General features: G+C 48.3%; 10 protein-coding genes across 10 annotated transcripts; 6 read left to right on the forward strand and 4 right to left on the reverse strand.

Moving 5' to 3' along the window:
* The first annotated feature begins 11 nt into the window (after positions 1–11).
* On the forward strand, positions 12–2,119 carry C8Q69DRAFT_54955 (hypothetical protein). The gene is made up of 2 exons (XM_028633775.1): positions 12–302; positions 364–2,119. Exon 2 carries the CDS (start codon positions 392–394, stop codon positions 1,946–1,948), a length of 1,557 nt encoding a protein of 518 aa, XP_028489961.1. The 5' UTR covers positions 12–302; positions 364–391; the 3' UTR covers positions 1,949–2,119.
* A 170-nt stretch (positions 2,120–2,289) lies between these two features.
* C8Q69DRAFT_503822 (hypothetical protein) lies at positions 2,290–3,036 on the reverse strand (the record flags this gene model as incomplete). Its single annotated transcript, XM_028632518.1, has 1 exon — positions 2,290–3,036. One exon carries the CDS (start codon positions 3,034–3,036, stop codon positions 2,290–2,292), a length of 747 nt encoding a protein of 248 aa, XP_028489962.1.
* A 778-nt stretch (positions 3,037–3,814) lies between these two features.
* C8Q69DRAFT_454487 (MFS transporter) lies at positions 3,815–5,936 on the forward strand. Its single transcript, XM_028629704.1, has 7 exons — positions 3,815–4,318; positions 4,376–4,572; positions 4,626–4,735; positions 4,790–4,938; positions 4,990–5,128; positions 5,187–5,489; positions 5,559–5,936. The coding sequence occupies exons 1-7, from the start codon at positions 4,025–4,027 to the stop codon at positions 5,843–5,845; spliced, it is 1,479 nt and encodes a 492-aa protein (XP_028489963.1). The 5' UTR covers positions 3,815–4,024; the 3' UTR covers positions 5,846–5,936.
* On the reverse strand, positions 5,937–7,371 carry C8Q69DRAFT_454491 (hypothetical protein). The gene is made up of 2 exons (XM_028629705.1): positions 7,105–7,371; positions 5,937–7,027 (listed from the first exon to the last, which is right to left on the reverse strand). Exon 2 carries the CDS (start codon positions 6,927–6,929, stop codon positions 6,285–6,287), a length of 645 nt encoding a protein of 214 aa, XP_028489964.1. The 5' UTR covers positions 6,930–7,027; positions 7,105–7,371; the 3' UTR covers positions 5,937–6,284.
* A 300-nt stretch (positions 7,372–7,671) lies between these two features.
* On the reverse strand, positions 7,672–9,050 carry C8Q69DRAFT_55046 (hypothetical protein). Its single transcript, XM_028633777.1, has 3 exons — positions 8,711–9,050; positions 8,303–8,604; positions 7,672–8,246 (listed from the first exon to the last, which is right to left on the reverse strand). The coding sequence occupies exons 1-3, from the start codon at positions 8,864–8,866 to the stop codon at positions 7,841–7,843; spliced, it is 864 nt and encodes a 287-aa protein (XP_028489965.1). The 5' UTR covers positions 8,867–9,050; the 3' UTR covers positions 7,672–7,840.
* A 931-nt stretch (positions 9,051–9,981) lies between these two features.
* On the reverse strand, positions 9,982–12,964 carry C8Q69DRAFT_484852 (hypothetical protein; the record flags this gene model as incomplete). The annotated part of the gene is made up of 3 exons (XM_028631793.1): positions 9,982–10,146; positions 10,297–11,402; positions 12,919–12,964. The coding sequence occupies 3 exons, from the start codon at positions 12,962–12,964 to the stop codon at positions 9,982–9,984; spliced, it is 1,317 nt and encodes a 438-aa protein (XP_028489966.1).
* A 998-nt stretch (positions 12,965–13,962) lies between these two features.
* Positions 13,963–15,742, forward strand: C8Q69DRAFT_55026 (putative NAD binding Rossmann fold oxidoreductase). The gene is made up of 5 exons (XM_028633776.1): positions 13,963–14,534; positions 14,627–14,722; positions 14,786–15,186; positions 15,245–15,332; positions 15,410–15,742. The coding sequence occupies exons 1-5, from the start codon at positions 14,252–14,254 to the stop codon at positions 15,619–15,621; spliced, it is 1,080 nt and encodes a 359-aa protein (XP_028489967.1). The 5' UTR covers positions 13,963–14,251; the 3' UTR covers positions 15,622–15,742.
* Positions 15,743–19,478: 3,736 nt separating this feature from the next.
* Positions 19,479–20,943, forward strand: C8Q69DRAFT_454504 (hypothetical protein). The gene has a single exon (XM_028629706.1). The coding sequence runs from the start codon at positions 19,769–19,771 to the stop codon at positions 20,747–20,749; it is 981 nt and encodes a 326-aa protein (XP_028489968.1). The 5' UTR covers positions 19,479–19,768; the 3' UTR covers positions 20,750–20,943.
* Positions 20,944–22,626: 1,683 nt separating this feature from the next.
* Positions 22,627–23,571, forward strand: C8Q69DRAFT_394512 (HPP family-domain-containing protein; the record flags this gene model as incomplete). The annotated part of the gene is made up of 2 exons (XM_028627654.1): positions 22,627–22,893; positions 22,993–23,571. 2 exons carry the CDS (start codon positions 22,627–22,629, stop codon positions 23,569–23,571), a joined length of 846 nt encoding a protein of 281 aa, XP_028489969.1.
* Positions 23,572–24,337: 766 nt separating this feature from the next.
* C8Q69DRAFT_484856 (putative ribosome biogenesis ABC transporter Arb1) lies at positions 24,338–26,313 on the forward strand (the record flags this gene model as incomplete). The annotated part of the gene is made up of 3 exons (XM_028631794.1): positions 24,338–24,934; positions 24,988–26,129; positions 26,187–26,313. The coding sequence occupies 3 exons, from the start codon at positions 24,338–24,340 to the stop codon at positions 26,311–26,313; spliced, it is 1,866 nt and encodes a 621-aa protein (XP_028489970.1).
* Between the last annotated feature and the right edge of the window lie 901 nt (positions 26,314–27,214).

Raw genomic sequence — 27,214 nt, forward strand, 5'->3', positions numbered from 1 at the left:
TTGTGTTTCCCTCTAGATAGTACTTATTATTAGCGCTTCAATCCTCCTTCCTGACCATCTCCCTGCTCGTGAAGAATTCTTGCTATTCGTATGGATTGCAGAGCTGTACACACTCCTTGTCTAATCTAATCCTCGATGAGAATTAACACCCAATGTCTTCATTACCTCGCACCCTGAAGAGGGTGCTGTAAGCATTAGAAATGCTTTTCTTCTGATTAGGAATCCCATCGCTAGTCCCTATCATAACTACGAAGTATTTTCGGTATGAGCACATAGTAAAAGCTGTCGTACGAATACTCTGTGTACGGGAATCGTTATTCCGATGCCTTATATACAGCTGACGGATCACTAATTCATCAACAGTATCCGATAATCGACAATCAGTAGCAACATGAATCTACGAGTGGGGTTGACCAAACCTCCGCGTCCTGTTATCGCGATTGCGGGGTTGGCATGCGAAACCTCAACTTTCACACCGTCACGCACGCTTGCTCCGGCATTTAATCCAAAGCGCGGGAAGGAGATAATTGACAAATATGCATTCATCCAGCCTGGAACAGTCCTCGCTGAAGCCGCTGATTGGCATGGTGCCCTCATCGGCCACGCGCTACCCGGCGGAATCGTGACGAGGGCTGCTTTTGAGGAACTCGCAGAGGAGATTATTGCTCGCCTTAAGAATATTCTGACCTCAGTTCCAGTATTACATGGTTTGTGGTTCGATATCCACGGTGCCATGTGCGTCGAGGGACTCGACGATGCCGAGGCTGAGCTTCTTCGTCGCATCCGGGCTGTTATCGGGGGCGACGTGATCGTTTCCGCATCAATGGACCTGCATGGCAATGTTTCTCGAGAGTTGGCTCATCAGACTGATCTGATTACATGCTATCGAATGGCACCTCATGAGGATGCGAGAGAGACCAAAAGGCGCGCTTGTAGTAATTTGGTTGAGCTATTGCAACAAGTATGGGAAGGAGGACCTTCCCGACCGATTAAAGCGTGGGTTCCCATCCCAATTCTACTGCCAGGAGAGCAGACTTCTACACGAGTCGAGCCTGCAAAACATATATATGGTACTATCCCTAGCGTTGAGGACAGAGAGGGAATCATTGATGCTGCAATATGGGTTGGTTACCCCTGGGCAGATGAGCCACGAAACCGTGCATCTGTCGTTGTAACAGGATGGGACAAAGACACGGTGGTAACCGGTGCTCAAGAGCTAGCCCATCTATTCTGGGATTCGCACACAGATTTCAGATTTGTTGGGCCTGCCGGGTCATTCACAGAATGTCTAGACAAAGCCATGGCCTCATCTGCCAGACCCTTTTTCATATCAGATTCGGGGGACAACCCGACGGCCGGAGGTTCAGGGGACATGACCTGGGGGCTTATCAGACTGCTTGAACGACCAGAATTCAAGAACCCTTCAGGACCCACTGTCATATATGCGAGCGTCCCAGGACCGAGAGCTGTTCAGACTGCTGTGGAGGCAGGAATCGACGCCATCGTCACTGTAACTGCAGGTGCAGAGGTGGACAATATCCACTCGGGACCGGTCACCCTTACTGGTCGAGTGCATTATATCAAGCACGGTGATAGAGATGCAGTGACAGAGGTGGTGATTCAAGTGGGCAGTATATTTGCAATCCTGACCAAGCTCCGTAAACCGTATCATTACGAGCATGATTTCACAGACCTCAACCTCCAACCCAGATCGGCCGATATAGTGATTGTGAAGATAGGCTACCTCGAACCAGAGCTGTATGATATGGCAGCGGACTGGATGCTTGGGCTGACTCCAGGTGGAGTAGATCAAGATCTGGTACGACTGGGGCATTGTCGAATTCGCCGCCCGATGTGGCCGTTTGATAAACACTTTGCACAACAGCCGAATCTAAGTGCACGAATCATCCCTATGTCTAATGAGCCATTAACTGGACCAGATGATTAATCTTTTGTTTACGGGCAATTCTGGAATGATATACTGTTGTGGCTTTTCTAACAGACAAGGAGAATGATTGAGATTAAACTAAACTACCATATTGTGATGCATACCTGCAATAACCCCAACTCACTATCACTCCACGTTAATCCGCCAAATCCGTATTGATAGCAATAATATCATCATCACAAACGGACTCTTTGCCGCTCTTTGAGAGTGCTTCTGCCATGGCTGCCTGGAGCTTCTCTGCAAATCTCGCCTCACATGGTACATCATAATCCAATTCACGACCACAGCTGACCATACTAATGAACGCCCTCTTGGCCGCCTTTGCTGCCGTCAAGTCTCTGCTATGACTGAGTTTTTTTTAGGCGCTCTCTCCAGAAAAGCCATCTTTTCAGGCTAAAGCCTCGCTGGGAGATATTCGCTCTCCGTGCTAGCTCCCCGGGAGTTGCCAGGTGAACTTTGAACTGCTCCCCATAGAATCTGTTTTGAACTGAGAAGGCGAGAAGCATGTGGCGAGAATCATCGATCCAAACCGCAGCTGCAGGAAGCAGTGCGATTGTCTTCGCCTCTTCATCTGTCTCGAGAGCTTCGCGCAGATACCGGAGTGCTGTTAGAGAAATTTCATCTCGACAGATGCCCGCTGACAGGACCTTAGCTGAAAAGGAAGCAAGGTTGCACTGCTGCGAGGTAGTGCCAGTATTGATGACCTCTTCCCATGTAGCTTGCAAGCTCTCGCCAAAACGGTATAAGTCCCAGGCGCAGGCGACAGTCTCTGTACAATGGATGCTTCTATGAAGCGAGTCAAACTCCTTCGTCCACAGAAGTAATGAAAGAAGCTTTTCTTGAAAAGGGTGTCCCTCTTCAAGTATCTTTGCTGTTTCCAGAAACATACTCCACAGTACACACAATTGTTGTTGGATCTCTTCGGACTCTGGCGAAGGTCTGGGGGAGATATCATTGGTAAAGTGAAAGCTGAAACTGTTGATGGAAACTAATACATCCACCTTGTCTACTTCGCTGTAGATATTGCGGAGCCCTGCATTGAATGCCTCTAGAACCTCCTGTCTGAACCGTTCATCTTGGTCTGTCATTATTTAGACGTAGATGATGGCTATCACTAAGATAAGGTTAGGTTACTGCCTCAATCGCTTCCAACAATGACTGTGTTTTCTGGACCTGGATTAGTTTAAATATTGACAGAAATCAGATAGAAGCTGCTTTTTAGGCACTATTTTAGGCAGCAGGAGCTTCTAGGCACACAAGTTCATGCATGAGCGGTAATGTGTACGAGTCGAACTACTTAATGAAATCTGCCACCGGGTTAACCTAAGATTCTTGAAATTTATAATCATCTCAATACTCTATAGGAGGCAGAGAATCAATAAATACCATGAATGATTGACATTTATCATGCCTATTCGGCCGGTAATGAGATCCTTGCATCAGACACGAGGATCTAAGTAGGTAAGCGAAGTGTGACAGGTGATCGACCTATCTTTCCGTGTAACATTGGCACTATGCACCATCTTCATTCAGAGTCCTAACGCCGCATTAGCAGTTCATGGGGCTTATCTAGATAGACACATGAGCGCGAGGATAAGCTGATCTCCGGGAGTTCTCCGAGGGTTCAAGGAGGATATTTATCTTCCGGGGGGGAACATTCCATAACATATAATCCGGGTCAAGGACATAGCAACTCGTAATATAATACATACTAATGTTTTTCAGAGATTACCGATGTCGTGTACTTCATTGTTTTCTGCAATTTCAGCAGCACAAAGATAGACCCCTCATGAGCACGTGATGTACTGTACGACGGAAGTCAATTCCAGCGCTGTCGCGTCCTCACGAAGTTTGTACTGTAGCCTTCGAAATAATCCCTCTCCCATAACAAGCAATCAGTTTCATACCACCCCACCAACGAATGGTCCCTTAAGTTGCATTGGACGAGTTATTGATACATTTGCTTCGTATGGCTATTTTGGGCGGGTTCTAGTCGACTCGACCGATCTTATCCGCCTTTCTATCTATTACCCAGATCAGTAGAGAGCTGCCTTCGGCCCTCTTTGCTATCATAATATGACTTCCTCAACTTCTGCCAGTGAGAAACATGGTAGAACCGCAGATGAAACCACGCCTCTTCTTTCATCATCAGGAGAGGCTTCAGCCACCAATGACACGGAATCTGCTTCAAGCGCATCCAATGCAGATGACGATGACAAGCCATTGCCAGTCGGCCAAATCGTACTTCTCTGCTATGTTCGCCTTCTAGAACCGTTTACTTTCTTCTCGATATTTCCATTCGTCAATCAGATGATAATGGAGACTGGAACCGTCAAGGAGGCTGATGTTGGCTTTTACAGCGGGTTGATAGTAAGTGATAACTACAGCAGTTCTTTGACAGTAGATGCATTCGCTGATAAGAGCTAGGAATCTCTGTTTTCTTTTACCCAGATGCTCTTGATGATTCCGTGGGGTAGAGCAGCAGACCGTTTTGGTCGTAAACCAGTGCTCGTGTTCTCCCTTGCGGGGTTGTCTATCTCCGCAGCGATGTTCGGTCTCAGCAAGACAATTTGGCAGATGGTTCTCGCTAGATGTGCGGCTGGGATTTTCTCAGGGACTATTGTGTAAGTAAACACGTATACATGTTAGGAGTGCAAAGTCATTAAACAATCTATAGGGCTGTCCGCGCAATGATCTCTGAGAACAGCACACCGAAAACCCAAGCTAGGGCATTCAGCTATTTCGCATTTGCTAACAATTTAGGCATCTTTCTTGGGCCTCTGATAGGTATGTGCGCTTTACTATCTTCTATAATAGTGATAATCTCTAACTCTTCAAAAGGAGGCGCACTTGTCCATCCAGAAAAGCAGTACCCATCGGTGTTTGGCGGGATCAAATTTTTCGAGGACAACCCATATGCGCTGCCAACGTTTGTCACTGGCGTAATTGGAGTCAGTGCATTCTTAGTTTCAATTTTCTTCATTAAAGAGGTATATTATTCCCAGCAAGAGAAACGTTTCAATCCGCTCACGTCGCTATAGACTCTTCATTTGAAAGGCGATCCTCAAACTGCAGAAGCAGAGCAGAAGTCCATCATAGAACTCCTTAAATGGCCTGGAGTGGCGATGGTGCTTTATGTCTATTTCCACGTCTTGTTCATGGGCCTGGGATACACAGCCAGTATGTTTCACCGAACCCTATATACTCATAGGGTACGATTAATTAACCACTTCACCAGTTCTGCCTGTATTCTACTTCACCAGTCCCAAACTGGGAGGCTTCGGCTTCCAGCCCTCTCAGATATCGCTCTTCATGGCACTGGCAGGTTTTTCGCAGTCGCTTTGGATCCTAGTCATTTTCCCTCCCCTCCACCGCAGGCTCGGAACGGGAAATCTCTTGCGTATCTGCACCGTTGCTTTCGCCTTCTTCTTTGCAATAAACCCTCTCTGCAATATGCTCCTTCGCTGGGGATTCATCACCGCATTTTGGGTCGTGGCAATCACATCTCTCAGTATCGGTAGCGGCGTCGCTATGATATACAGTAAGCCACACCTACCGCAGAATCCGACTCCCCTGATCCGTCGCATAAATACTAATCAACCCTCTGAAGCTTGCATCCAACTCGCAGTGAACGACATCTCACCCTCTCACACAACACTCGGTACCTTGAACGCAGTGGCTCTAGCATTAGGAAGTGGTATTCGAGCCGTTGCGCCAGCGCTCTTCTCAAGCCTCTTTGCTACTGGTGTTCGAAAGCAGATTCTCGCTGGGTACCTGCCTTGGTTGATTCTGATTATCCTTGCTTTGTTACTTGCTTTTATCATGCGATGGTTTCCGGAGAAGGCGGATAAGAGAGTTGAACCGGTGGCTGATCAAGAGGAAGGGGAAGTGATATAGATATTGGTCTGACAATGTAGAATGTCGTCGATGATAGTCGGGTTCTGAGTATATACTGTTTGATAATAACCCATTTTTATAAGATTGGATTGTTTCACTGAGACTCTGATATTTCCACACCGCGATCAAATAGAGGATCATATACTGCCGGACAAAAGATTATAATATAGTATATTATTCCTTCTATGCCCCTAAAACGCCCTGCGAGGAAGAGAACAATACAGCATAAGAGACCCCATCATTCGAGACCCCCTTCTTCTTGCCGATCTCAATAATCGACGCTCAAGCAAGTCGTGATAATAATCAAAGATAACAACGGGTATGCTAGCAGTAACGAACAACAATCCCATAATGCAAACAGACATAGAAAGAAAGGCAGAAGGCACATTCCCCCAACGATTAAAAAAAAAGAAAACCCCTACAATCGAATTTTAATCTCTCACGCCACCCTCTTCAAAGCATCATCAATATCAACCATCAGCGCAACCAACTCTTTCCCACTCTCTCCATTCTTCCCTTCAATCTCCAACGCCCGTTCCACCCACTCCTTCGCCTCTTCCCATCTCCCCATCTCACTTAAACATTTCCCACCGCGCCACCAACCCTTCGCATTCGCAATGGGCTTACACTCCACGCTTGACTTCGCATCCACCCATCCCTCAGGCCACTTCTGCTCCGCCATATGCGCCTGCGCACGATTCGCAAACAGACCCGACAACTCGTCCCGGACGAGCGACACAGGCTCCCAGCCCGGTCGACCCATGGCCATGTCGATCGAGAGGCTGTACAGCTTGATGGCTTCGCCGTAGTTTCCCTTACGGTAGGCTGTGTTGGCGGTATCGCGAAGCTTGGTGATCTGGGCGCTGCGCTTCGGGTTGATGGGGAGAGGGGGCGGAGGGATGTTCGGAGGGTCGAGAGAGATGAGAGAGCGGTGGAGTGTATTTAGAGATTGGAGCTCTTCTTGGAGGGATTTCGTTTGTGATGGCGTTTGGCCGGACGTTGTGGCGAGGGAGATGGCTTTACTGGATGGGTCCATTTGGAGAGGGTATTGGGTGAAGGAGTCGAGGGCGTCGATGGCGGCCATGGTTGTTGTTGTTGTGGTTTGGCCTTTTTTTTTGGCTATTTTAGATAAATTGTAGTTCTGAGTTTCTTTTGATGTGATTCTTCTAGGCGTTTTTGTTTCTGATTGCAGAATGGAGTCAGTACCGAGGTCATTCAAGCTAGGAGATGGGAGCAAGGAGATCCAACTTAAAACCTACCAACTGATATTCTCACGTTGCGGACCCCTGACCTCTATGCTCTTGTAGCCTTTTCGTCCCGGATCGAACAGAGGAGAACAGGTTTGTTTAACTTGAGATAAGAGGACTGTTTTGGGCCAGTGAATTATTGACGAGCTGCGACCAGTTGTCCAGAAGCATTGGAAACCCGGAGGCGGTGTGGATGTATTTTGCCGGCAGATGACAGACTCGATTTCATGCGGCGGTGAAGTCGATCAACGCTCGATCCATCATATAAATTACATAAATTACTGTACTCGTATGTCGGTTAATGCATGCTCATGGAATAATCAACAGTGTCCGTTTAGACGATGTCATGGAAAGCTAAATAATGCAAAATTGCTATTAAATGCTTATTCGGATCGGGCGTCACTTCACTAACGTAGCCACATCATCCCTCAGTTAAGTCAGTCGGTACATGGGTATGAGATACGACTGCACACAAGATAATCAAACACGAAGCATGGACCATGACCCAGCCTGAAACTGGCGTACTGCTTTAAAGATACAGAATTGACCACTTTTCGAGCGCAAAACACAAGCTGATATGAGAACATGCAAGAACAAATATGACACTGGACCGTTGTACATACACCGCCGTAGTTTGATCACAGGTAAACAAGGAGATATAGAGAGAAACCAGAAAAGGAGATACTAGTTGAAAACATCGCTTCATAGTCGTCTGGGAAACGGACATCTCGCCATGTCGAAGGAGACATCAGTGTCCGTATTCTGAAGTTGCAGGAGGCGCCCAATGCTGTCCGTAAGCACCACCATAGCTCGTGTCATAATCATGCATCACTCCTCCGGGAGCAGGAGCGGTGGGGTCATATGCTCCACTGACTCCAGCTCCAGCATGCGAACCGAGGTCATCTATTTCACTCTGTTGCAGAAGGGCATAGTCCTCGTCGCCATCCAGACGAGAACTAGACGCCGCATCATTGACGCGTCCAGAACGGAACTCGTCCTCTTCCTCGTCGAAGTCATGGGCAGGATTCGACGAGAAAGCCGCTTTGGTCTGAGCAGCGAATGTCGGATCCGAGATAGTATCAGGCATAGTTCCCGTGCGACGGAAGTGAGAAACATTTCGCATAGAGAGTAGACTGGTCCCGACGAAGGCGAGGCTGGACAAGACAATGTTAGCAAGATGAAGGAAACCAACATAAGTAGAGCAACTTACAAGATAACGACACCAACGATCGTAGTACCCGTGGCCAGTTTGCATTTGCCAGGGCTGCCATACGCAAAGGCATCGCAACCAGTCTTGTTTTCCTTGGTTTTGTCCTTGCTATTCTTGCTGTCCGATTCGCCCTTGGACTTCCCTTCAGCGACATAGGAAGCAGTACATACCCAGGCGGAGAACCATAGGATGGTGAACAGGCAGTCGATCGTCGCGAAGGCGTAGACATTACCGAACCGCCGAGCACGAGGAAACATCGGGACACCGACCAAGTAGATCAACGCGGGGATCGTAACCCAACACTATAACAGGCAGAAATCCCATTCATTAAAACTTGGATCCCAAAAAAAAAAGAAATCACCGAGAAAGAAAGCTCATGTTCGACCATCCCCGCCGAAAAGAACGTACCAGTGCAAAGTACCAATCTATCCTCCCATCGTTAGAACCAGTCCTTGTGAAAATGGCCACGGTCATAGCCCATGCGATGAATATGACAAATCCTTGGAATCCATGGATAAAGTTCTTTATCCGCGTGGGATTTGCGGACAGTCGTGGTAGTGGCATCTCTGCGCAAGGTGCAGATGGGGTCGATATCAAAGGAAGTCGGCTGCCTTTTATCCTGCCGTTCACAGGTCCCACTCAAGGTCGCCCGAGTAGAGCGAGAGAGCCTTCCACCTCTCACTAGACTTTATCTCCGTAGTTTTCGTCTCTTGCGTCAACAGTGATGTGTCGATAGCGTTTTCAGGCACGAGGATGAGGGGTGATTGTTTACACACGGCAAGGTGAAGCTAGGCAGCCTGTGAGTGTCGCAGAAGAGGAAAAAAATGGAAATGCTCCGCTGCGTAAACCCTCGTATCGATGAAACTGAGAGAAAGAAAAGGGAAGTATAGAGACCTTCAAACGGTTCTTTTGGCGGAAAAAAAAAAGATAGGATGGTGCAAAGGAGTCCACGAAGGCGACGTCAGCTTGTAACACTGGGCTACGAGAGGTGGATTCCGCACTGTCCAGACCAGTTGGCTCGCGCGGACCTCTCGGGCATCTTTTTCCTGTCCAGGAATTGTCCAAGCCACACTTGGCGCTCGCAACGCCGTCTCTCGGGATATATCAGACTAACAGTCAGACTAGACCACAGCGGTCTGTTGCGATGGAGTCACCAGCCACGCCAGGTAGCTCTGAAGAATCAATTGGCTGCTAACTTGCTTCGAATGACGGCCGGGATATGCCCATGTTATCGAATAAGCTATCGCAAACACGAGGCATCACCGTTACATCTATTTATGGAAATGGTGCTTCAGCCACAATCATGGGCATTTTCTGTGCAACTTCAGCTCAGCCCTACAACAGCAGAAAGTCACGCATGACATCTTCGAGACCTCAGAGGCTCAGACCCATGAGTGTAACTACTGGAGAAAAAGCAAGGAGACTACTGTTTTTATATGACACATTAGGTTTGTATGAATAATGACAAAGGAAATCGTCAAGACGTGTCTCTGCGCGCCGTACCATAATCGCGATACGTCGGTACACAGCTTACACTGCAATCGAGCTCATTCCAACGCCACGCTATGCTATCTTCAAACCATGCCAAACACCGCAACATAGGAAAGAAAACCGATAGGAAACACAAAGGGAATATCGAAACAGCGGTCGCAGATACCTATCACCAATCCCATCGCGAGTCATGACGTCTTGGCAGCTTTAGTCGCGTTCGAGAGCTCGTTGAACTCCTTCAGCGGCCGACACACATGCGCTTCCCACCACCAAGGAAGCGGATCGAGTCGCCAGAAGCGCGGGTCCTGCCAGATGAACAGGTGTTCGGTCTGCCTAGCCAAGGAACTGACGACCTTGGAGACCTGGCGCGTCGGCAGGAGCTTGGTAATGTAGCCGTCCACTGTTGTCGAGACGCTGCTGTATTCCTGATGGGTGGTCGACATAAAGGCTTTGATCGGGTCATGTTCGGGCCTGACAGGACCGGCCTTATGGACGCCATTTACGTGCGGGGTTAGCGCTGATAGGTAGGCGGGCGCTAGATTGCTGGTAGGGTCTTGGAGGAGGCTCTTGACCGCAGCCGTGCCCTGCTCACAGTCTCCAATATAGATAACATGCTTGACAGAATTGCCGGTGATCTCTTCATCTACCAGCAGCTTGACTGAGAGATGACCCGTCATCCGGGATCCTCCTTTGGCGGCCAAGGTTTGCATGACATTGTGCATAGCCATCGATAGTCCTTCATCGAGGCGGGATTCTCCAAAACCCGACTCAGAACGTGCGGGGCGTGCCTTGAAAGCCTTTATCTGACCGTGAACCAAGAGCATGTCTGCAAAGTACTCTCCCGCTCGCACTTGCTGGTACAGGGCCCACGGTTCATCCTTGGTGACCTTTATGACGCTTACATCCGAATATGTCTGGCTAGGGGTCCTCTTCGGTAGACTGAGAGCATCAAGTTTGTCTGCTTCCGCGGGTTTCATCTTGCGCATGAGATACGTCTTGGTCGGAGACCGATGTAAGATCTTGTGTACCGCATCTCGAGAACGGACCTGGTGTCTCTCGAGCAGAGGCAGCCCCTTTTCGAAGACCCATTGCGTGAAGGTTTCTTTTTGACTGAAGACGGTTGCTAGATCTGTGCCGAAATGAATGCACTTGCACTCGGTTCTACTCTCGACGATCTCCTTGGCCATAGCGTCCTCTGTGGCCGATGGCATGTCTGAACATGGGATCCAGAGATCGACCTTCTCCCTGTTGATAATGTCGAGAAGACACGACACGTATTGGGGTTTGAGGATGTGATAGTATGCGCTTATGGTTTTCGACATACTACCGGCCGAACGTACGGCGAGATTGCCGACGTCCGCACCTACCACCCGATGGCCCGCATAGTACCAGAGCCGTGCCAGTGCCAGGCCATGCGGTGTGTCCACTCCTGTGATAAGGACCGTCTTGGGATAGAACTGAGCGTCTTGCAAGACAGTATGTCGTCGCAGGTTGGGGCCATCTCCGGGAAGCGGAAGGGACCCCAGCAGATAAGATGCCAGGAGAATCGAGGTATCGATCGGGAGTAGAGCGACTGAGATTGCTATTAGAAACAGGTGGTAGAAAGGATCTGGGACCGAATTATCATGGCAGTCAGCTACGCTTATCGGGAGCGTATCCAGGGCTCGCGCGGCCCGTAGAAAAGCACGTCTGGCCATGGCTGCGGGCGTGCTCGACCTCAACTCTGTAGCGGGTTTGGCTTTGGTTTTCGAGGAAACAGACTCCATCCTGATGGACACGCGGAGGTTAGCTAACAATATATCTGATTCTGTGTCGAGGAGCGGTGACGAGGCAGGGCCGTAGCTGCGATAGTCAAAATAGACAGGTGGGCAAGCAGCAACGTGGACCATTCAGACGCTTGCAGCTGCAACCAACGGATTCGGAACGTCAGGCCGCTTCCTCCAGAGCCGTGTAGCTTTTGGGTTGGCCACTGCTTGTAGTCCGGTCTGCTGCCATCGGGCTTCAATACGTTGCGGAATCATGACGGTTAGGAGATGGAGCTCCATCTATGCGGCCTCATCTGTTGTAGACCTGTCGTGGTTCTAGCGCTGGACCTTTTTGTTTCACATGTCTGCCGTGAAGAGGCGTTGCGCCCGGTATGCCCCATTATTGTCCTGCTCGCAGACAATCGTCTGATCTTGCACTGACAATGCAAGCTGCAAAGCTAGCAGCTTCGAGGAGGCTGGCAATCAACAAAGCTATTTCGAGGTGAGCTCTAGAGTAGTTTGGTCCACTGGGATGGTCGAGCTAAGCAGCCTAACAGCAAAGCCGCCGAGCCGAGTGGAGGCTGGACAACGGCGCGCCAAGATGCGCGAAGATCAGGATTCAAAAGCACGGATGCTCACAGAAGTTAGAATCCAATTCCCAGTGAGCTTATCATTATTCCTGTCCAAGAGGATTAGCAGCTGGCGTAGAAGACAAGACAATCCTACTAGACATGGCTTTTTCCCTGGTCGCAAAAGGCCTGTTGTGTGTGTTGTGACGCAGTGCTCAAGTTTCTGATTCCATAAATTTGTTTCATGCGGCCTCATGCAGCGCGTTTATAGTTGGAAATTTAAGGCAAGCTTCGGCTGCTGATACTAGTCGGCATTCGCAGTTGGCGTCGATCTATATCCACTATACGGAAATCTCGGTTCAGAGAACGGTAATATCCGTGCGACAATCCTGTGGAGTAAATAGGTATCTTAGTGAAAGTACGACTAGAAGGATACTCAAGGTGGTCACCTTTTCTTAGTCCAGTTGGTCAAGATTTCTCCCATCATTCCACGAGGAACGAGCAACAGGGAACCCTTGCGTCCATGTTGGCAATAGATGAGATTTGCTGGGATAGTAACTGATTCTTGATGACCTGTTTCTGTCTGTCAACTGTCAAAGTGACTATCGCAAATAGCAGCCCTGCCTTTGATCAAAGCAAAGCGGACATCCCGCATTCTCCAGAAGGGCAAGCCTGGGTTCCTACTACTGCTACCTGTGCATGTACCTTTAGAGGATATTGTTTAATTCGTGCTTACTACTTACTATAGTGCAGTTCGACGATGGAGAGGCGAGATTCAACTCCTCCATTTCGTCTACAACCAGCCAAATACTTATCGAAGAGATCCGCGGCAACCCACGTAAAGTGTTGGACGTCATCGATGGATTCGCAAAGTCCCAAAAGACCTGATGAATGCCAGCCATGCAAAAGGCAAGACTGTCATTGATTTAACTGTGGAAGCGATGTCTCGCCACGATGCTCGAACTGGGTGTTTAAATTTCGTCGGTTACACCACGATCCTATTTCGAGACGCAGTGTCGCACACGCGGTAAACGATTTCTCCGTATCGAGAGAACCCCCAAGTCTACTTCGTTCGCACATTTATTGGACGCAGGGATCCATCCTCGCACAAGTTGTATACCAGCGGCGAGGTCAAACACGTTGAACTGATGTTCCTCGATCACTACAAGCCTGCCTATACGACCAACCTCAAGCTCTGCGAATACTGTGGCCTGATCTCGTCCGGTACAGTGCTTGCAGCTGACAATGTTCTGATCCCGTGGAATTCGCCGCATCTCGAATACAGAAGGGCCAAGCAATCCGGGACAGAGCCGACAAGGGCTACAACTACGAAGGGATCAAGAAACGCACAAGGAATCAATACAAGAACAAGTAGGAATAACAGCAGCCTGTCCTCGATTTCCCCAGGATTCCCAATATCGTCTACGCAACCACCCTCCACAACAGTTTCGAGCCAACTGGCGAGCCCGTAAGTTCTTACGTTCAATCTCAAACTCTCCTGATATGTACTGTGGACTCATGCACGCTCCAGGATGGTGTCGAAATCACGAAATGTGTCGGCGTAGAACAGGAATCATAATTCCGGAGGATACAGAATACTAATTAATTCCGACCCGGAGAACGTTCCAGCAGGCGTTGCAAGCCACGCGGATAATGATGAGCAGTACCCAAGACGTTGCAATTAGTACAGTTGCTCTTTATCCATTTTTCCATAGCCGACACACGCCATCTCCAGTTGAGATCACATCTACACAAAATTATTAAGCTACGTCGTTTTGTGATGAGATCGGCGATCGACAATATTAATGGATCGAAATGGTTCTCTCTAAGCTGAGCGAGCTAGACCCCGCGCTTTTCATCTCTGCCCCGCTATTGCAAAGCTTCCGGCCGCGTTGACCTGCCCAGCGCCACTGCGACGTGAACCGCGGATTCGTCCATCTGGTATTATTAATTTGCCTAATTAAAGCTCTGCGGTGTACATAGAGATAATCGCGTTTTCCCCGACATATAAAGCTGTTGGTGCTCCCCGGATTTAAAAGGGGTATCAGATATCGCTTTTGTCTTTTTTTTCTCTTTTTTTCCCCCTCAGGGTTATCGTACAATCCAATTCAATCCAGTCCAAAGAAAACGAAAGAAAAAACACAATGGCGTCCAAGACCTGGAATGTCGGAATTATAGGCTACGGTTTCAGTGCCAAGATCTTCCACATTCCTTTCGTCAATGCGCTGCCCGACTACAAGCTATATGCAATTGTGCAGAGAACACCCAAGCCCGATGACGATGCGGAGAAGGACTGGCCGGGTATCAAGTCGTACCGCAGCGCGGAGGAGTTAGTGAAGGATGAGAGTGTCGACGTGGTGATTGTGACGACGGCTCCGGACTCGCATGTTGCTCTGACCAAGCTGGCCCTGGAGGCGGGGAAGCATGGTATGTTTGCCAGCGCGATGGGTTTTCAATATCCGTCGAGGCCAATTGTATGGATGTGGTTGCAATTGACTGATACTGATGATTATTTGCAGTTGTCGTCGAGAAACCCTTCACACCGACCTCCCAGGAAGCAGATGAGCTTGTTGCTCTGGCTAAAAAGCAGAACAAGCTGCTGACGGTTTACCAAAGTTCGTTCTATCTCCCTCACGTCTCCTACTCATCATGTTCTCTCTAACAGACTATCTTTACAGACCGCCGCTGGGACTCTGACTTCGTCACTGCTTCTCAACTCATCAAGAACGGGACTCTGGGCCGTGTCGTTGAATACGAAACTCACTTCGACCGTCATCGTCCCGAAGTCCCTGCTAACTCGACCTCCTGGAAGACACAGATCATTCCCGCGGGTGGTGCCATCTATGACCTGGGCACGCACCTGCTCGACCAGGCATACCACCTGTTCGGAAAGCCAGACAAGGTGACTGGATTCATCGGGACACAGAGAGAGAACAACACGACTGGGTTCGAAGACTCTTTCACAGTGCTGCTGCACTATGCCAAGGGACCTTTGGTGACCGCCAAGGCTGCAGTTGTTAGTCCAGAGGAGAAACAGCTCAGATTCTGGATCCGCGGAGACAAGGCCAGTTACAAGAAGGTAGGCCTTCTAGATATAGCACTACAGATGAGGCCCATACTGACTGCATCGCAACTAGTTCCACCTCGACGTCCAGGAAGACCAGCTCAAGGCGGGCCTCAGACCAGGCAACAACGGCTACGCTGAAGAATCCCCTGACAAATACGGTATGTTTTTATCGCTCTCATATTTCTCCTTCGATCAATACTATTCGCGTAACATTGCTAACATCCCTCTCCATCAGGTGTCCTGACCACCATCAAGGACGGCAAGCCCGTCGCAGAGACCTACCCTACCGTCCAGCCCCCGACATATACCGAATACTACCGCGTCCTTGCCCGCGCTCTTGCTGGCCAGGGCGAAGTCCCCGTCAAGCCTGAGGACTCTAGCGCTGTTATTCGAATTATCGAGCTGGCCAAGGAGAGTTCGAAGCTGGGTAAGACGCTGGATGTTTAATTTGTCACGCCTGTATGTAATGAAATAAAGCGCACAATATACCCTGATTAGGACAATAGATAGCTATGTATATCTTTCTGAAACCTAGCATATAATTCATTATACAATATGAAGTTTCCTGACGTAGAAGCTTTCTTCTAAGCCATATCTATCTAAGTTACAGAATAAGTTAGTAAATCGCAAGCTCTATTTCGGCCCTGCGTCTCCAAATACACTTTGTTTACCAGATTTCCTGCGTACGAAACAACAACCTCATGTTCGCATAGGATCTATAGTTGCTTAAACTGGCTTTGCGCGATAGCCTTCTTGACTCCCACTAATTCAAGCCACTATCGTCGAATAGCCTACAGCTATGAATCGCTCCTAGTCTTTCTTCAATGTTTTCCAGCTCTGAAACACGGCCCGATGTCTCGCGTATATCCGTGCATCCTTGCTCTGTGCATTCTTCCCGTCAGGCCCGCGTACCAGTCTTCATAGACCCATGCCTTAGATGCAATTTCCTCGGGAGTGTCGGCCATCTCCTTCGCAGTAGCATCATTGGGAGTCCTGCAGTCTATGTTAGACCCAGGGAGACCAACAAACTCTTCTCCTTTTTGGTCGAGCGGTATGGAGTTCCTATAGTATATATTGGTGTCTTGTATTTCCACTGTTTGCATAACCAACTTTTTCTTGAAGCTGTGGTAAAAGAATTTCTCAAAGTTGCTTTGGCTCCCGCCCTGCACCATCAACTATATGTGAATGTCATCTTTTATTGACATCATATTGCCCTGCAGGAACCTTGCGTGTATCTGGCGTGCGTGGGGTGATTGAATCCTTCTCTCGTACTGCGATAATACGCTCCGATGCTTTAAAAAGAACACCTCTATGGTTCTCCAGCGTTGTTTTTTTTTTTTCTTGCAACTTCAGGAAAGAGCTTGTTCTTTCGATAATATATCCTCGGAAGTTTCAGTCGCCCACCATTGTCGAAAGGTTATTGGTATTTTGCACTGGATCAGTGCTGCTTCCTAGTCCGGGGTCTTCGTCTGATGGCCGGTGAAAATTCCAATCTCCCTCGGGAGTATATGCATAGTCCATGAATTCGTCAAATATTGCTATATCCCTATTGATTGTCGGCTGCAGCTATGGCGCCGCCATTAGGCGCGAAGATCTAAGTTCTTGTACGTCGTAGCGTACGTCGTAGCGGTAAGCGGTATAAATAAATCAACTCGAGAAAAAGTTCGTGCGCCTGTCTGCGCTATACAGGATTGCATTAATGCACAAAGGAGAGGAAGAGGAGGCAAATGAGTCGTGGATACTATGACGCTATGCGGCATTCGAATTGATCAGAGGTATTGAAAGGACAAAACGTATAAGATACTTCTGATTCAACGGGCTCAATAGTGCAAAAGCAAAGGAAAATGGAAATGAGGAGAGAGGATGAGAGGCAGTCCCGAGATCCAAAAAAAATCAATGGAGTGAATTGTTAGGAAATGGCAGATGATGGAAGAGGCAGCCGCGGTTTTGATCTTTAACTCTATTGTGAATGACACAAAATTCAGTGATTATGTGAAATGTGAAATACACAAATAAGAAAGTTCCAAGGCTACTTCGGAATTTTTTTTTTATCTTCTTCTTTCTTCCTATGGAATGGTAATGGTAGATGAGACAATCAGTATTTCGGGCGCCCTCCCGCTTTCGCAAATAACGGGACAAAGCAGGCTTGTCCAATGACTACAGAACAAAACAACCTTAATTTTTTTACTTTTCTATTTTCATGAGCCTTTAGCAATGATTCTGGGTAGCCCTGGCACTTGATGCCTATTTGAGCATTCTATTTACTGTTAAATGTCACGTGATGCTAGACGATATCTTCAGACGCCGCGGTAGAGATAAATTTCACTGGTCATATCTCACATTGTCCCAAATCTACCGCAGAATCATATCCCAAAGGGCATATAACTACTGCTTGTAGCCTTAGGTCATCTGTCGGACCAGTCTCTAAGTAGTCGCAATGGCTCCTCCGCGCCCCGACCGCGTCGCTAGCATCATGCTGTCGTGGCACTCGCTCGACCTCGTCTCATGTACTAACGTAATTCCCTGCCGACCGGGTCACCCGCCCGGCCGGGTCACCTCTACCACCTAAATGAAATATTATATGATTTTATACCCAAATAGCAGCGTAATTTAACAATTTCTAATCGCTATATTAAACTAGGGCATCTAACCCTCGTATGACCCCTAGTATTACAATTTAAACATATCGGCGGAGCTCGCTAGCGCTGCTGTACAGTCATAGTGCCTAATCCTTCTACAGTACTAATAGCAGCTTCAGTCGCTTCAGCATTGCTCGCTATTAAAGCTTAACCTTCTTCAATAAATAAACCCTATAGAGGACCCATTTAACACTTAGATCGTTGCTTTTTTTGCTGTAATTCATCATTAGCTAAGCGTAGATTCCGGATCTCTGCTGCCATAAGCGTTTTCTCGCTCACTAGGCATTCATATCATTAAATAAAACGATCTAGAACTAACTGGCTAGAAGACAGAGGACTCTAGGTTCATCTTCTAAGCAAGCTTTAAATCATCATCCAATACTTCTCCAAATCCTTCCGATTTCACAGCGTCTTAGATAGGGAAATACTAGAAGCAGTTAACTGAGTTCCTGGTAGAGTAGGAGACTTTAATTAAATAGTAAACCGTCCAAGCACTTCCTCTAAATTAAAAGGGACTATGCCAGTAGCTCTAAATCCGCTTTTAATAATATCCAAAGTAAATGATTTCATATGAGCTCCAGGGTAAATGCTTAGGAAGTCAAGCTTATCAATATGGTTAAATCCTTATCGTTACTTATCCTGAACTAGGCAACTATACGCCCCTTTTAAAGGACCGAAACAGCTGACATCTAGAGGTTAACAATAAGCTGACAAATACGCTGGCATACAGATTGAAATAATATTATTTTCACTACATATTTTATCAAATTCCGGGGTTAAATAACTGCCGTGCCCATCTAGAATAAGGAGGCTATACTGCCCAGTTCTTCAATAAACTGTTTAAGATATAAAAACCTTTTAAAGCCAGCGTAGACTAATCTGATCTATAGTCTAGCCATTATCGCTAATTTCAATTCTCCAATCCTTTGGTATATTAGAATCCTCATACCAAGCTTACATATAGGTCTTCACTTTAAAAATAATACATAAAGATAGAGCCCATCCTATAGCGTTGACGCATTCAATTAACATAACCCATTCGCGATTCCCTGGCTGAACGACTTAACATCTTCCATAATATTCAGCTTATATTACTACCTTGGCAGTAGCAGTAAGGCCCATAGCATATCCAGTTTCATCAAAGTTATAGATATCTTCATCCGCGATTCCATATTACATTCTAGTAATTTAAATACAGTCAAACCAGGGTTTAATTATCTTCAGATCTTCGCATTTAGCTTATTTATAGGTATATCATCTGGAGTAAACAGTCTTTAGCTCAGTATAACATTTAATAAAAGCAGAAGCCCAGTTCTTGCCCAGCTGAATCTCGCTATCTTAGTCCATAAGAAGACTCGCCATGCCTCAAACCTAGATAGGTCGGGGACTTACTCCACATTAATCCATAAATAATATCTATTGTACAAACAATTCCTCCTATAATTTAGACAATATAAACACGTTATTTTATATATCATCACAAAACTGACGCCCTTATAATCGCGCTTGGAGAGTTATATAGGGAACTTCAAAAATCAATGCTGCTTTTTATATAGACAGAATTTAATTTTCATTTAAAGCCTAAATTGCTAATAGGACCCTCCCCTCTTGCTCAGTCAAATCTCTAGATGATTTAGGCTTTTTTGGTGGCATAGTGGGTGGTTAAATAAAACTGATTTAATGATCGCGAAGAAAGCTTGAGGGGTGACCCGGCCGGGCGGGTGACCCGGTCGGCAGGGAATTACGTTATCTTACAGACGTTGTGGGCAGGTTACGGACACATCTGCGCAATTACCGCCCGAGCTACCACCGACGAAGTCGCAGGGCATCTTAGCAAGCTTTGCGGGGTTGGATCAGGAGCCGCGGGGACCACTTATCCTCTGATCCTGAAGCTCATCTCACCTCCAAAGAAAAGCGCTGGCTATGAAGATAAAGATGAGGGCCATCTGCGAAAGATGCTGAGTTACGAGGTGGAGCAGTTCTTTTACAGTGAGGTGGTTCCGCTGCTGGGCGACGAGATTGCTGTTGCCAAATGTCTTGCCTCGACGCGAGGCATGGACGGCAAGGAAGGCGAGGAGGAACTGCGAGGTCTGATGGCTACCATCATGGTCGATCTGCGTCCAAGGTTTCCAGTCGCAGGCGAAAAGAGGGGCGAACTGAACCGTACACAAGTGCATGGGGCGTTAGACTGGCTGGCCGGCTTCCACCGCCGTTCATGGGAACTGCTGCCAGATAGTCTTGATATTGACAAGTATGTCTTGCCACCGCTTGAAGAATCCAGTAGAAGACAGAGCGCAGCCAAGGATATTGAGAGCGGGCTGTGGCTCAACGGAGGGTACACGTACCTTGCGACACGACGTAAAGAATACGCTTCTCTAGCTCAAGATACAGAGTCGGAGTGGTCAGAAGCCCTGTGCAAGGCTCCGGAAGGCTCCTCATTATCTGTCGCTGAGATGGTTGCTTTATTTCTCACCCCCTGTGGAAGGTCGATTGAGTCGTATATTCATGGCGACGTCAAGTCGGAGAATCTCTTCACAACAACTAATGGAGACGGGGTGGCATTCTTTGACTTCCAATACATCGGGCTGGGTCTGGGAGTCTGTGACCTCGCTAAACTGTTTACATGCTCGGTTCCTCTGCATATGCTTGTTGATGCCAACGAGCCTTTGCCCGAGCAGCTGACGATGCGTGATGGCGAGAGGCGACTGTTAAAGCGGTACCACACGATTCTCCTCCGGGATAAGGAACCAGCCCGGTATGAATGGGAAACATTCATACGACACTGGGAAACGGCCCTGGTTGACTGGTGCAGATTCCAGGCTTCCTGGGGCTTTTGGGGAAATACTGAATGGCTTGAGGCCCGTGTGAGATCGATTTTGAGCGACCCGGAGTGGAGAGAATGGCTGCATCAGAACATCAGCAGTCGGGATGGTTGATATGAGATTCCAATCCCAATAAAGCAATTGGAGTTTCGAGGGCTTGAGCAGTACATTTTCACACACTTACTAAATGGTTAGTGTTCAGCACAGTTCACGGGTCTGCCGAGTTCCAGCTCGCCGTGGTTCGAATTAGAATATATATCAAGGTACATATAAGCTCGCAAGTAATTAGAAACGAATAGATCAAATAGTTAATACTTAAACTAGTTATGAAATCTCTATTTATTAGTTTCAGACTGCAGAACAGGCTAATATAAGTAAGCTGGTCTCATCGAGTTTCCTGAAACTAAACTCTGCCTGCTAATACTGGTTGCATCAAGAATTCGTCATGTGCGAGTTCCTCTGCAGTCGGCCGTTCATCAGGCAACCAACATAATATCTTCTGCACAAAGTTCAGAAATAACTGTTTATCTTCCCGTTCTTGATTTCTCTGGCATCGATACAGAACCTTCCAGTTGCCTGCAACAGAACTGCAAGAGGAGAGATCCAAATTATGGATGGAAGAAAATACCTTGTATATCCCAGTATTGGTAACATTTCTTGCTCCTTTGCAGAAACCCCAAGGGTGGTGGCTCTATCAAAGAAACCATGTCAGCTGAATGTTGTTCATCGTCGAGGAGTCCTTTGTTCTTTGCGAAAAAAGAGGTGGCATCATTCCACTAGGTCCTAAGCCCTAAGGCATCTATCAGTGTTCATGTCCGATTCTGAAGACCAGAAATAATCTAGACGCAACGTACCATAGTCGCAATTGATCATAGATCAACCTTCCACTGAATCTCGAGCGTCGTAGATGTGTGTTCTTGCGTGAAGATTTCGTGTTACTGCGTTGACATAACTGCCAAAAGTTATGTTTCAGCGTATAGTCTACGATACTCATCAGTGTTACCAACTCGTAATTTGAAGAGTAAGCATTGAGATCGAGTTATCTCACTAGTAGGTACCTATTAATACGTTTGCAGATGAGTTCTACTGGATCTCGTGAGATAAGTTAGTTCCAGAATTTTCACGGGCACTTTACAATTTAATATACTCCGAATTTATATTAAGCTCATACTAAATAAAACTTTGATATAGGCTCATTATTTACTTTAGGAAGGCGGAAAATAATAATAGAATTTAGAACTATACCAAGGAATCTTTTAAACACGCCGTAATTACTTACCGTCTGCGGACTGGCAAATTGACTCGGATGCCAATGCCGGGATACTTAAGTACCCCGGATTGCCGACTACCTAGTGCCCGTCCTGGCGCCTAAGAGAACCCCCTGAAAGAAATAATTCAAGAGACTCGATCATGATCTTTTCTTCTCTTCTCTTCTCTTCTCTTTCCTTGACCGATGCGGGGAAATAATAATAATGCCCTGTTCTCTATACAATATTCCCCTCATCTCCGCGGAAAAGTTCGCCAGGGACTTTAAGTACGCGGGCCGAGATGTACTCTAAGCTGAATCCGGAGTTTCTGTTACCAAACACCAAGCGCGCTGACTGGCTTCTGCTCGTTTTTCTCACGAAGATCGGCCGCCAGTGATTATAACTAAACCTACCAGATGTCCTGGCTGTGACGTGAGGGGAAGAAAACCTGAATAATGATTATTGAAGGCCAAAACGCGCCGCCCCAAGAACAATAATAATGGCAAAATGCTGTCCCAGATGCCCGTTCTCCTGGAAGACCCCGAGGGATGATGCGAGAGGAGGCCTTTTCCTGCAAGCGGAAGGTTCTGGGTCGGTACTTCTAGTGCCTGGTTCTTTTATAGGAGTCATCCCTGACGATGATAATTACCTTTCCTTCGATTGATTGATTGATTCCTTGAACGAACACCAATCCCCTATCCACTAGGTGCTCATCTGCTCCCCGACAATCAACAGTCGGTGGCCATGTGGTTACCCGATGCGGCCAGCTGGAATATTGATATTGATCGGTACCTGAACCCTTTTCTTCCACCTCCGCCGTGGAAGTACCTGCCCTATCCCGTCTCGTGGTGGTTTGGGTACCGGAAGAACCCCCCTCGTGCACTGGGAAATGTCCTGATCGCTTTCTGGTCCTGCATCGGGATCTTTTGTGGAATCCTCTTGATCGAGGGCGTGTCGCGCCATGTGCAGGTGTTTCGGGACCATGGAGCGCCAATAATCGTAGCCAGTTTCGTAAGTTACCTGTCGTCTCTCTTCGGATCTCCTGTCGTTGCCCCGTTGCGGGCGGGTGAAGAGGTTGTATAATACTCATTCCTCCGGTCATGTACTTAGGGCGCGGGCGCTGTACTGCACTTTTCTGCTATCGAATCACCTCTGGCGCAGCCCCGAAGCGCTATCCTGGGCCAACTCATCGCCTCAGTCATCGGGGTCGGTATTGCCAAGTTATTTGCCCTGAACCCAGACGCGGAGAATCTGCGCTGGATCGCCGGAGCCTTAGCATGCGCCGCAGCCACCGTTGTTATGATTTTGACCAAAACCATCCATCCGCCCGCGGGCTCGACCGCTCTCCTGGCAGCTGTCGACGAGAACACGTTGGCACTCGGATGGTTGCTCGTTCCCATTATGCTGCTGGGTTGTGCGTTGATGCTGGCCGCAGCGTTGGTCGTGAACAACCTCCAACGACGCTTTCCTTCTTTCTGGTGGACGCCGGAGGACTTGACGAGACAGAAGCCGTCTGATCTGGAGAAGACGGAGACCAAATACGAACCCTCTCTGGGGAGCAGTAGTTCCCCGACGGAGACGCCAGAAGTGCAGTTGATCATTCGGAAGGGGGAAGTGATTGCGCCAGAGGGGTTTTATTTGACGGACGAAGAGCGACAGTATCTGGAAAGTCTTGTTGAACGAACATAATAGTTAATATCTGTGATTATATATATATATATATATATATTATATACTATATATACGTTAATAAATTGATGGCCACGAAACCGAGATATCTTTCCCTTTAAGCAATGGATCAGCAGATGTTTTCGTCCCTTCAGTCTCCAATACGCTAGCTATAGCCTGATGGGTAGTATCCTTCCAGATATAGGGTAATTAATTTACAGATCTAGATAGACATCGAATATTGTCAACTACCATATGGTCCATCCAATGCGATCTATGGTATATCAGTTTGCCACTTCACGTGCGCTGGCGGTGACGTCTCTCGGCCAGTCAGCGATCAACCCACAGACGGGCGAATTCTCACAGATTCTCTCGCTTTTCCTCTTCTCTCCAGAATCTCTTCCTCTCCCACTTGCCTCCACACACACAGTTGGAGATAGGCATCAGATTCCATCGAGTCCTGCCAGCGTGTTGAGGACTCCCTATTCTCTCCATCCTTATTATTTCTTTTCCTTGTGTTGCGTGCTGTCTTTGCATCCTTGCCCCTCCTCTACTTATTGGGCAGGGTCCCTCGCTTCGTCTATCGATAAGGCTTTTTTCCTACTCTAACAAACCCCACTCGAGGTTTTCAGCCCCCTCCGATTTGAATTCTCGTTTTCACCCCGCCATAGATCCACTTTCTCGAGGCGCTTTTTCTTCCTCGCTGCCTTGACCTCACAACGTCTTTTCTTCGCTTGTGATCTCTTCCCATTCCCCCTAGAGGCGTTTATCCTGATCCCCAGTCAAGATGGTTTCTGCGTCCAAGGCTGCCCGTCAGGCCAAGCGTGCCGCCGAAGGTGGCGAGAAGAAGACTTCGAAGCTGGCCGCGAAGAAGGCTGCCCAGAACCCCGAACTCAATGAGGCCGACGGCAACCCTCTTCCAGGTGATGAGGCTGCCACGTCGTCCGACAAGATGAAGGCCGTCGACAAGTTGGCATCGCAGGTGGACAAGTTTGGTCTGTCCGATCGTGTCACCACCGGTGTCCTGTCCTCCATGCCGTCGTCCCGCGATATCAAGATCACCTCTTCCTCCTTGGTGTTCCACGGAAAAGTGCTCTTCAACGACTCTACACTCGAGCTGAACTATGGCCGTCGCTACGGTCTGCTGGGTGAGAACGGTTGCGGAAAGTCCACCCTGCTGAAGGCCATTGACAAGCGCGAATTCCCCATCCCCGAGCACATCGACATCTACCTTCTCAACGAGGGTGCGCCACCCAGTGACCTCGGTGCATTGGATTGGGTTGTGAAGGAGGCTGAGAACGAGATGGAGCGTCTGGACAAGTTGGCTGAAGAGATTCTGGAACGGGATGGTCCCGAGTCCCCCGTTCTGGAGGACCTGTACGAGGTACGTAGCAGATGCCCCATAATCCGTCAGAATGCACTACTGACTTTGCGCAGCGTATGGAAACCATGGACCCCTCGACCTTCCACACCCGTGCATCCCTTATCTTGACTGGTCTCGGTTTCAACAAGACCACCATCACCAAGAAGACCAAGGACATGTCTGGTGGTTGGCGAATGCGTGTTGCCCTCGGTAAGGCTTTGTTCGTCAAGCCCTCTCTGCTGCTGCTCGACGACCCCACCGCCCATTTGGACCTGGAGGCATGCGTGTGGCTTGAGGAGTACCTGAAGAAGTGGGATCGCACCCTGGTCCTGGTGTCTCACTCCATGGACTTCCTCAACGGTGTCTGTACCAACATGATCGATATGCGTCAGCAGAAGCTGCTGTACTACGGTGGTAACTACGACTCTTACCACAAGACCCGCTCCGAGCAGGAGACGAACCAGATGAAGGCCTACGCCAAGCAGCAGGAGGAAATTGCCCACATCAAGAAGTTCATCGCCTCCGCCGGTACTTACGCCAACTTGGTCCGACAGGCCAAGTCCCGTCAAAAGATCCTGGACAAGATGGAGGCCGACGGTTTCATCCAGCCCGTCATCCCAGACAGAGTCTTCACCTTCCGTTTCGCCGATGTCGAGAAGCTGCCGCCCCCCGTCCTCTCGTTCGACGACGTTACCTTCTCTTATTCCGGTAAGATGGAGGACACCTTGTACGAGCACCTCGACTTCGGTGTCGACATGGACTCCCGAACTGCTCTTGTCGGTCCCAACGGTGTTGGCAAGTCCACCCTGCTGCGTCTGATGACCGGAAAGCTGAGCCCTATCAGTGGTCGTGTCCAACGTCACACCCACTTGAAGCTGGGTATGTACAGTCAGCACTCCGCCGAGCAGCTAGACTTGACCAAGTCCGCTCTCGAGTTCGTCCGTGACAAGTTCCCCGAGAAGAGTCAGGACTTCCAGTACTGGCGTCAGCAGCTTGGTCGGTACGGTCTGACCGGTGAAGCTCAGACTGCACTGATGGGCACTCTGTCCGAGGGTCAGAAGAGTCGTATTGTCTTCGCCCTGCTGGCCATCGAGTCTCCAAACATGCTGCTTCTGGACGAGCCTACCAACGGTCTCGATATTCCTACCATTGACAGTCTGGCGGATGCTATCAACGCGTTCAACGGAGGTGTCGTCGTTGTCTCTCACGACTTCAGGTACGTTCCTATCCAATGGCCGTTTGTTTCTAGAATACGATGCTAATTTCTTCGCAGACTTCTCGACAAGATTGCTAAGGACATCATGGTCTGTGAGAACAAGACTATTCGCCGCTGGGATGGCAGTATCGGAGAGTACAAGAACTACCTCCGCAAGAAGATGATCAACCAGGGCCAGGTCTAAAAGGGCCGAGATCGATTAGACCAACAATTGACGAAATTGAGAAGAGCACACAGCCGTGGTACGGCTCTTCCACACGCCTCCATGACGATCTCCTATATCGACGTGGGAAGGAGGTGAAATCGTGCTGTCTCCCACCTTGTCGCCACCCTCGGATAAAGGCTCATCTCGAGAGCCCCTTTTCGTCCGGTTTCTTTTTTGGTACATTGCGATGCTTGTTTACGGATAGACTACTGCTGTTGGGATCTGTTTCTTTGCTTCTCAATTATAGGATGAACCGCTCATAGGTTTGCGAGCGCTTATTCCCCTTCTCTCACGGAAGTTACGAGTATTCCTGGGTATGAGAGGAGCGATGGGATTCCAATCCTCGTTTCTCTGCGCGGACGTTCGGATGGCGGTGATGGAATCGGGGCTGGAAGATGTCGTGCACCCTGTGTATGGTATAGCCTGAAATAGATGGGCTAGACTGAGATAATAATTTGCAGAGACAGTTACGGTCTCTGCTCCGGAAAAGTCAATATTACAGGTTCAAGTTTAACAAATAGTCTCGGAGATCATCTACTGTAGCGGCTATGAGTCAGTTGTACGTCGACGCCATTTACAATCACCATGTTTTTTTATCGATGAATCAGGTGCCATCAGGTGCAATGATTCTACTACAAAATACTCCCAGAACAGCTAGATGCGGGGAATTAGGTTATAGCTCTTGCAGCAGCTGGGAAATAGGATGGGAAGGACGACCCTGATTGATAAAGCTGGTTTGCTCTATGGTTTACTACTATTTCGTTCTTGTCAGATTACACTCTCGAGTGGTGGGGCTTGAAAGAAGGCACAGTCGTTGATGACGGTTGTGTTAGACGGATCTCTTTCAACTAGCAATCCACTGAAACATCTACAAACTCAC

The sequence above is a fragment of the Paecilomyces variotii genome (assembly GCF_004022145.1).
Source record: "Paecilomyces variotii strain CBS 101075 chromosome Unknown C8Q69scaffold_1, whole genome shotgun sequence".
Lineage (NCBI taxonomy): Eukaryota > Fungi > Ascomycota > Eurotiomycetes > Eurotiales > Thermoascaceae > Paecilomyces > Paecilomyces variotii.

Excerpts from the sequence above, each read along its gene's own strand:
- C8Q69DRAFT_55026 (XM_028633776.1), top strand. The coding sequence starts at position 14,252 with ATGGCGTCCAAGACCTGGAATGTCGGAATTATAGGCTACGGTTTCAGT. Across the intron at positions 14,723-14,785 it reads GCTGCTGACGGTTTACCAAA|ACCGCCGCTGGGACTCTGAC; the intron begins GTTCGTTCTATC and ends CTATCTTTACAG. Across the intron at positions 15,333-15,409 it reads AGAATCCCCTGACAAATACG|GTGTCCTGACCACCATCAAG; the intron begins GTATGTTTTTAT and ends CCTCTCCATCAG.
- C8Q69DRAFT_454491 (XM_028629705.1), bottom strand. The coding sequence starts at position 6,929 with ATGGCCGCCATCGACGCCCTCGACTCCTTCACCCAATACCCTCTCCAA.
- C8Q69DRAFT_454487 (XM_028629704.1), top strand. The coding sequence starts at position 4,025 with ATGACTTCCTCAACTTCTGCCAGTGAGAAACATGGTAGAACCGCAGAT. Across the intron at positions 4,939-4,989 it reads CAATTTTCTTCATTAAAGAG|ACTCTTCATTTGAAAGGCGA; the intron begins GTATATTATTCC and ends ACGTCGCTATAG. Across the intron at positions 5,490-5,558 it reads CGGCGTCGCTATGATATACA|CTTGCATCCAACTCGCAGTG; the intron begins GTAAGCCACACC and ends AACCCTCTGAAG.
- C8Q69DRAFT_54955 (XM_028633775.1), top strand. The coding sequence starts at position 392 with ATGAATCTACGAGTGGGGTTGACCAAACCTCCGCGTCCTGTTATCGCG.
- C8Q69DRAFT_454504 (XM_028629706.1), top strand. The coding sequence starts at position 19,769 with ATGCTGAGTTACGAGGTGGAGCAGTTCTTTTACAGTGAGGTGGTTCCG.
- C8Q69DRAFT_55046 (XM_028633777.1), bottom strand. The coding sequence starts at position 8,866 with ATGCCACTACCACGACTGTCCGCAAATCCCACGCGGATAAAGAACTTT. Across the intron at positions 8,605-8,710 it reads TAGATTGGTACTTTGCACTG|TGTTGGGTTACGATCCCCGC; the intron begins GTACGTTCTTTT and ends TGCCTGTTATAG. Across the intron at positions 8,247-8,302 it reads ATCGTTGGTGTCGTTATCTT|CCTCGCCTTCGTCGGGACCA; the intron begins GTAAGTTGCTCT and ends TGTCTTGTCCAG.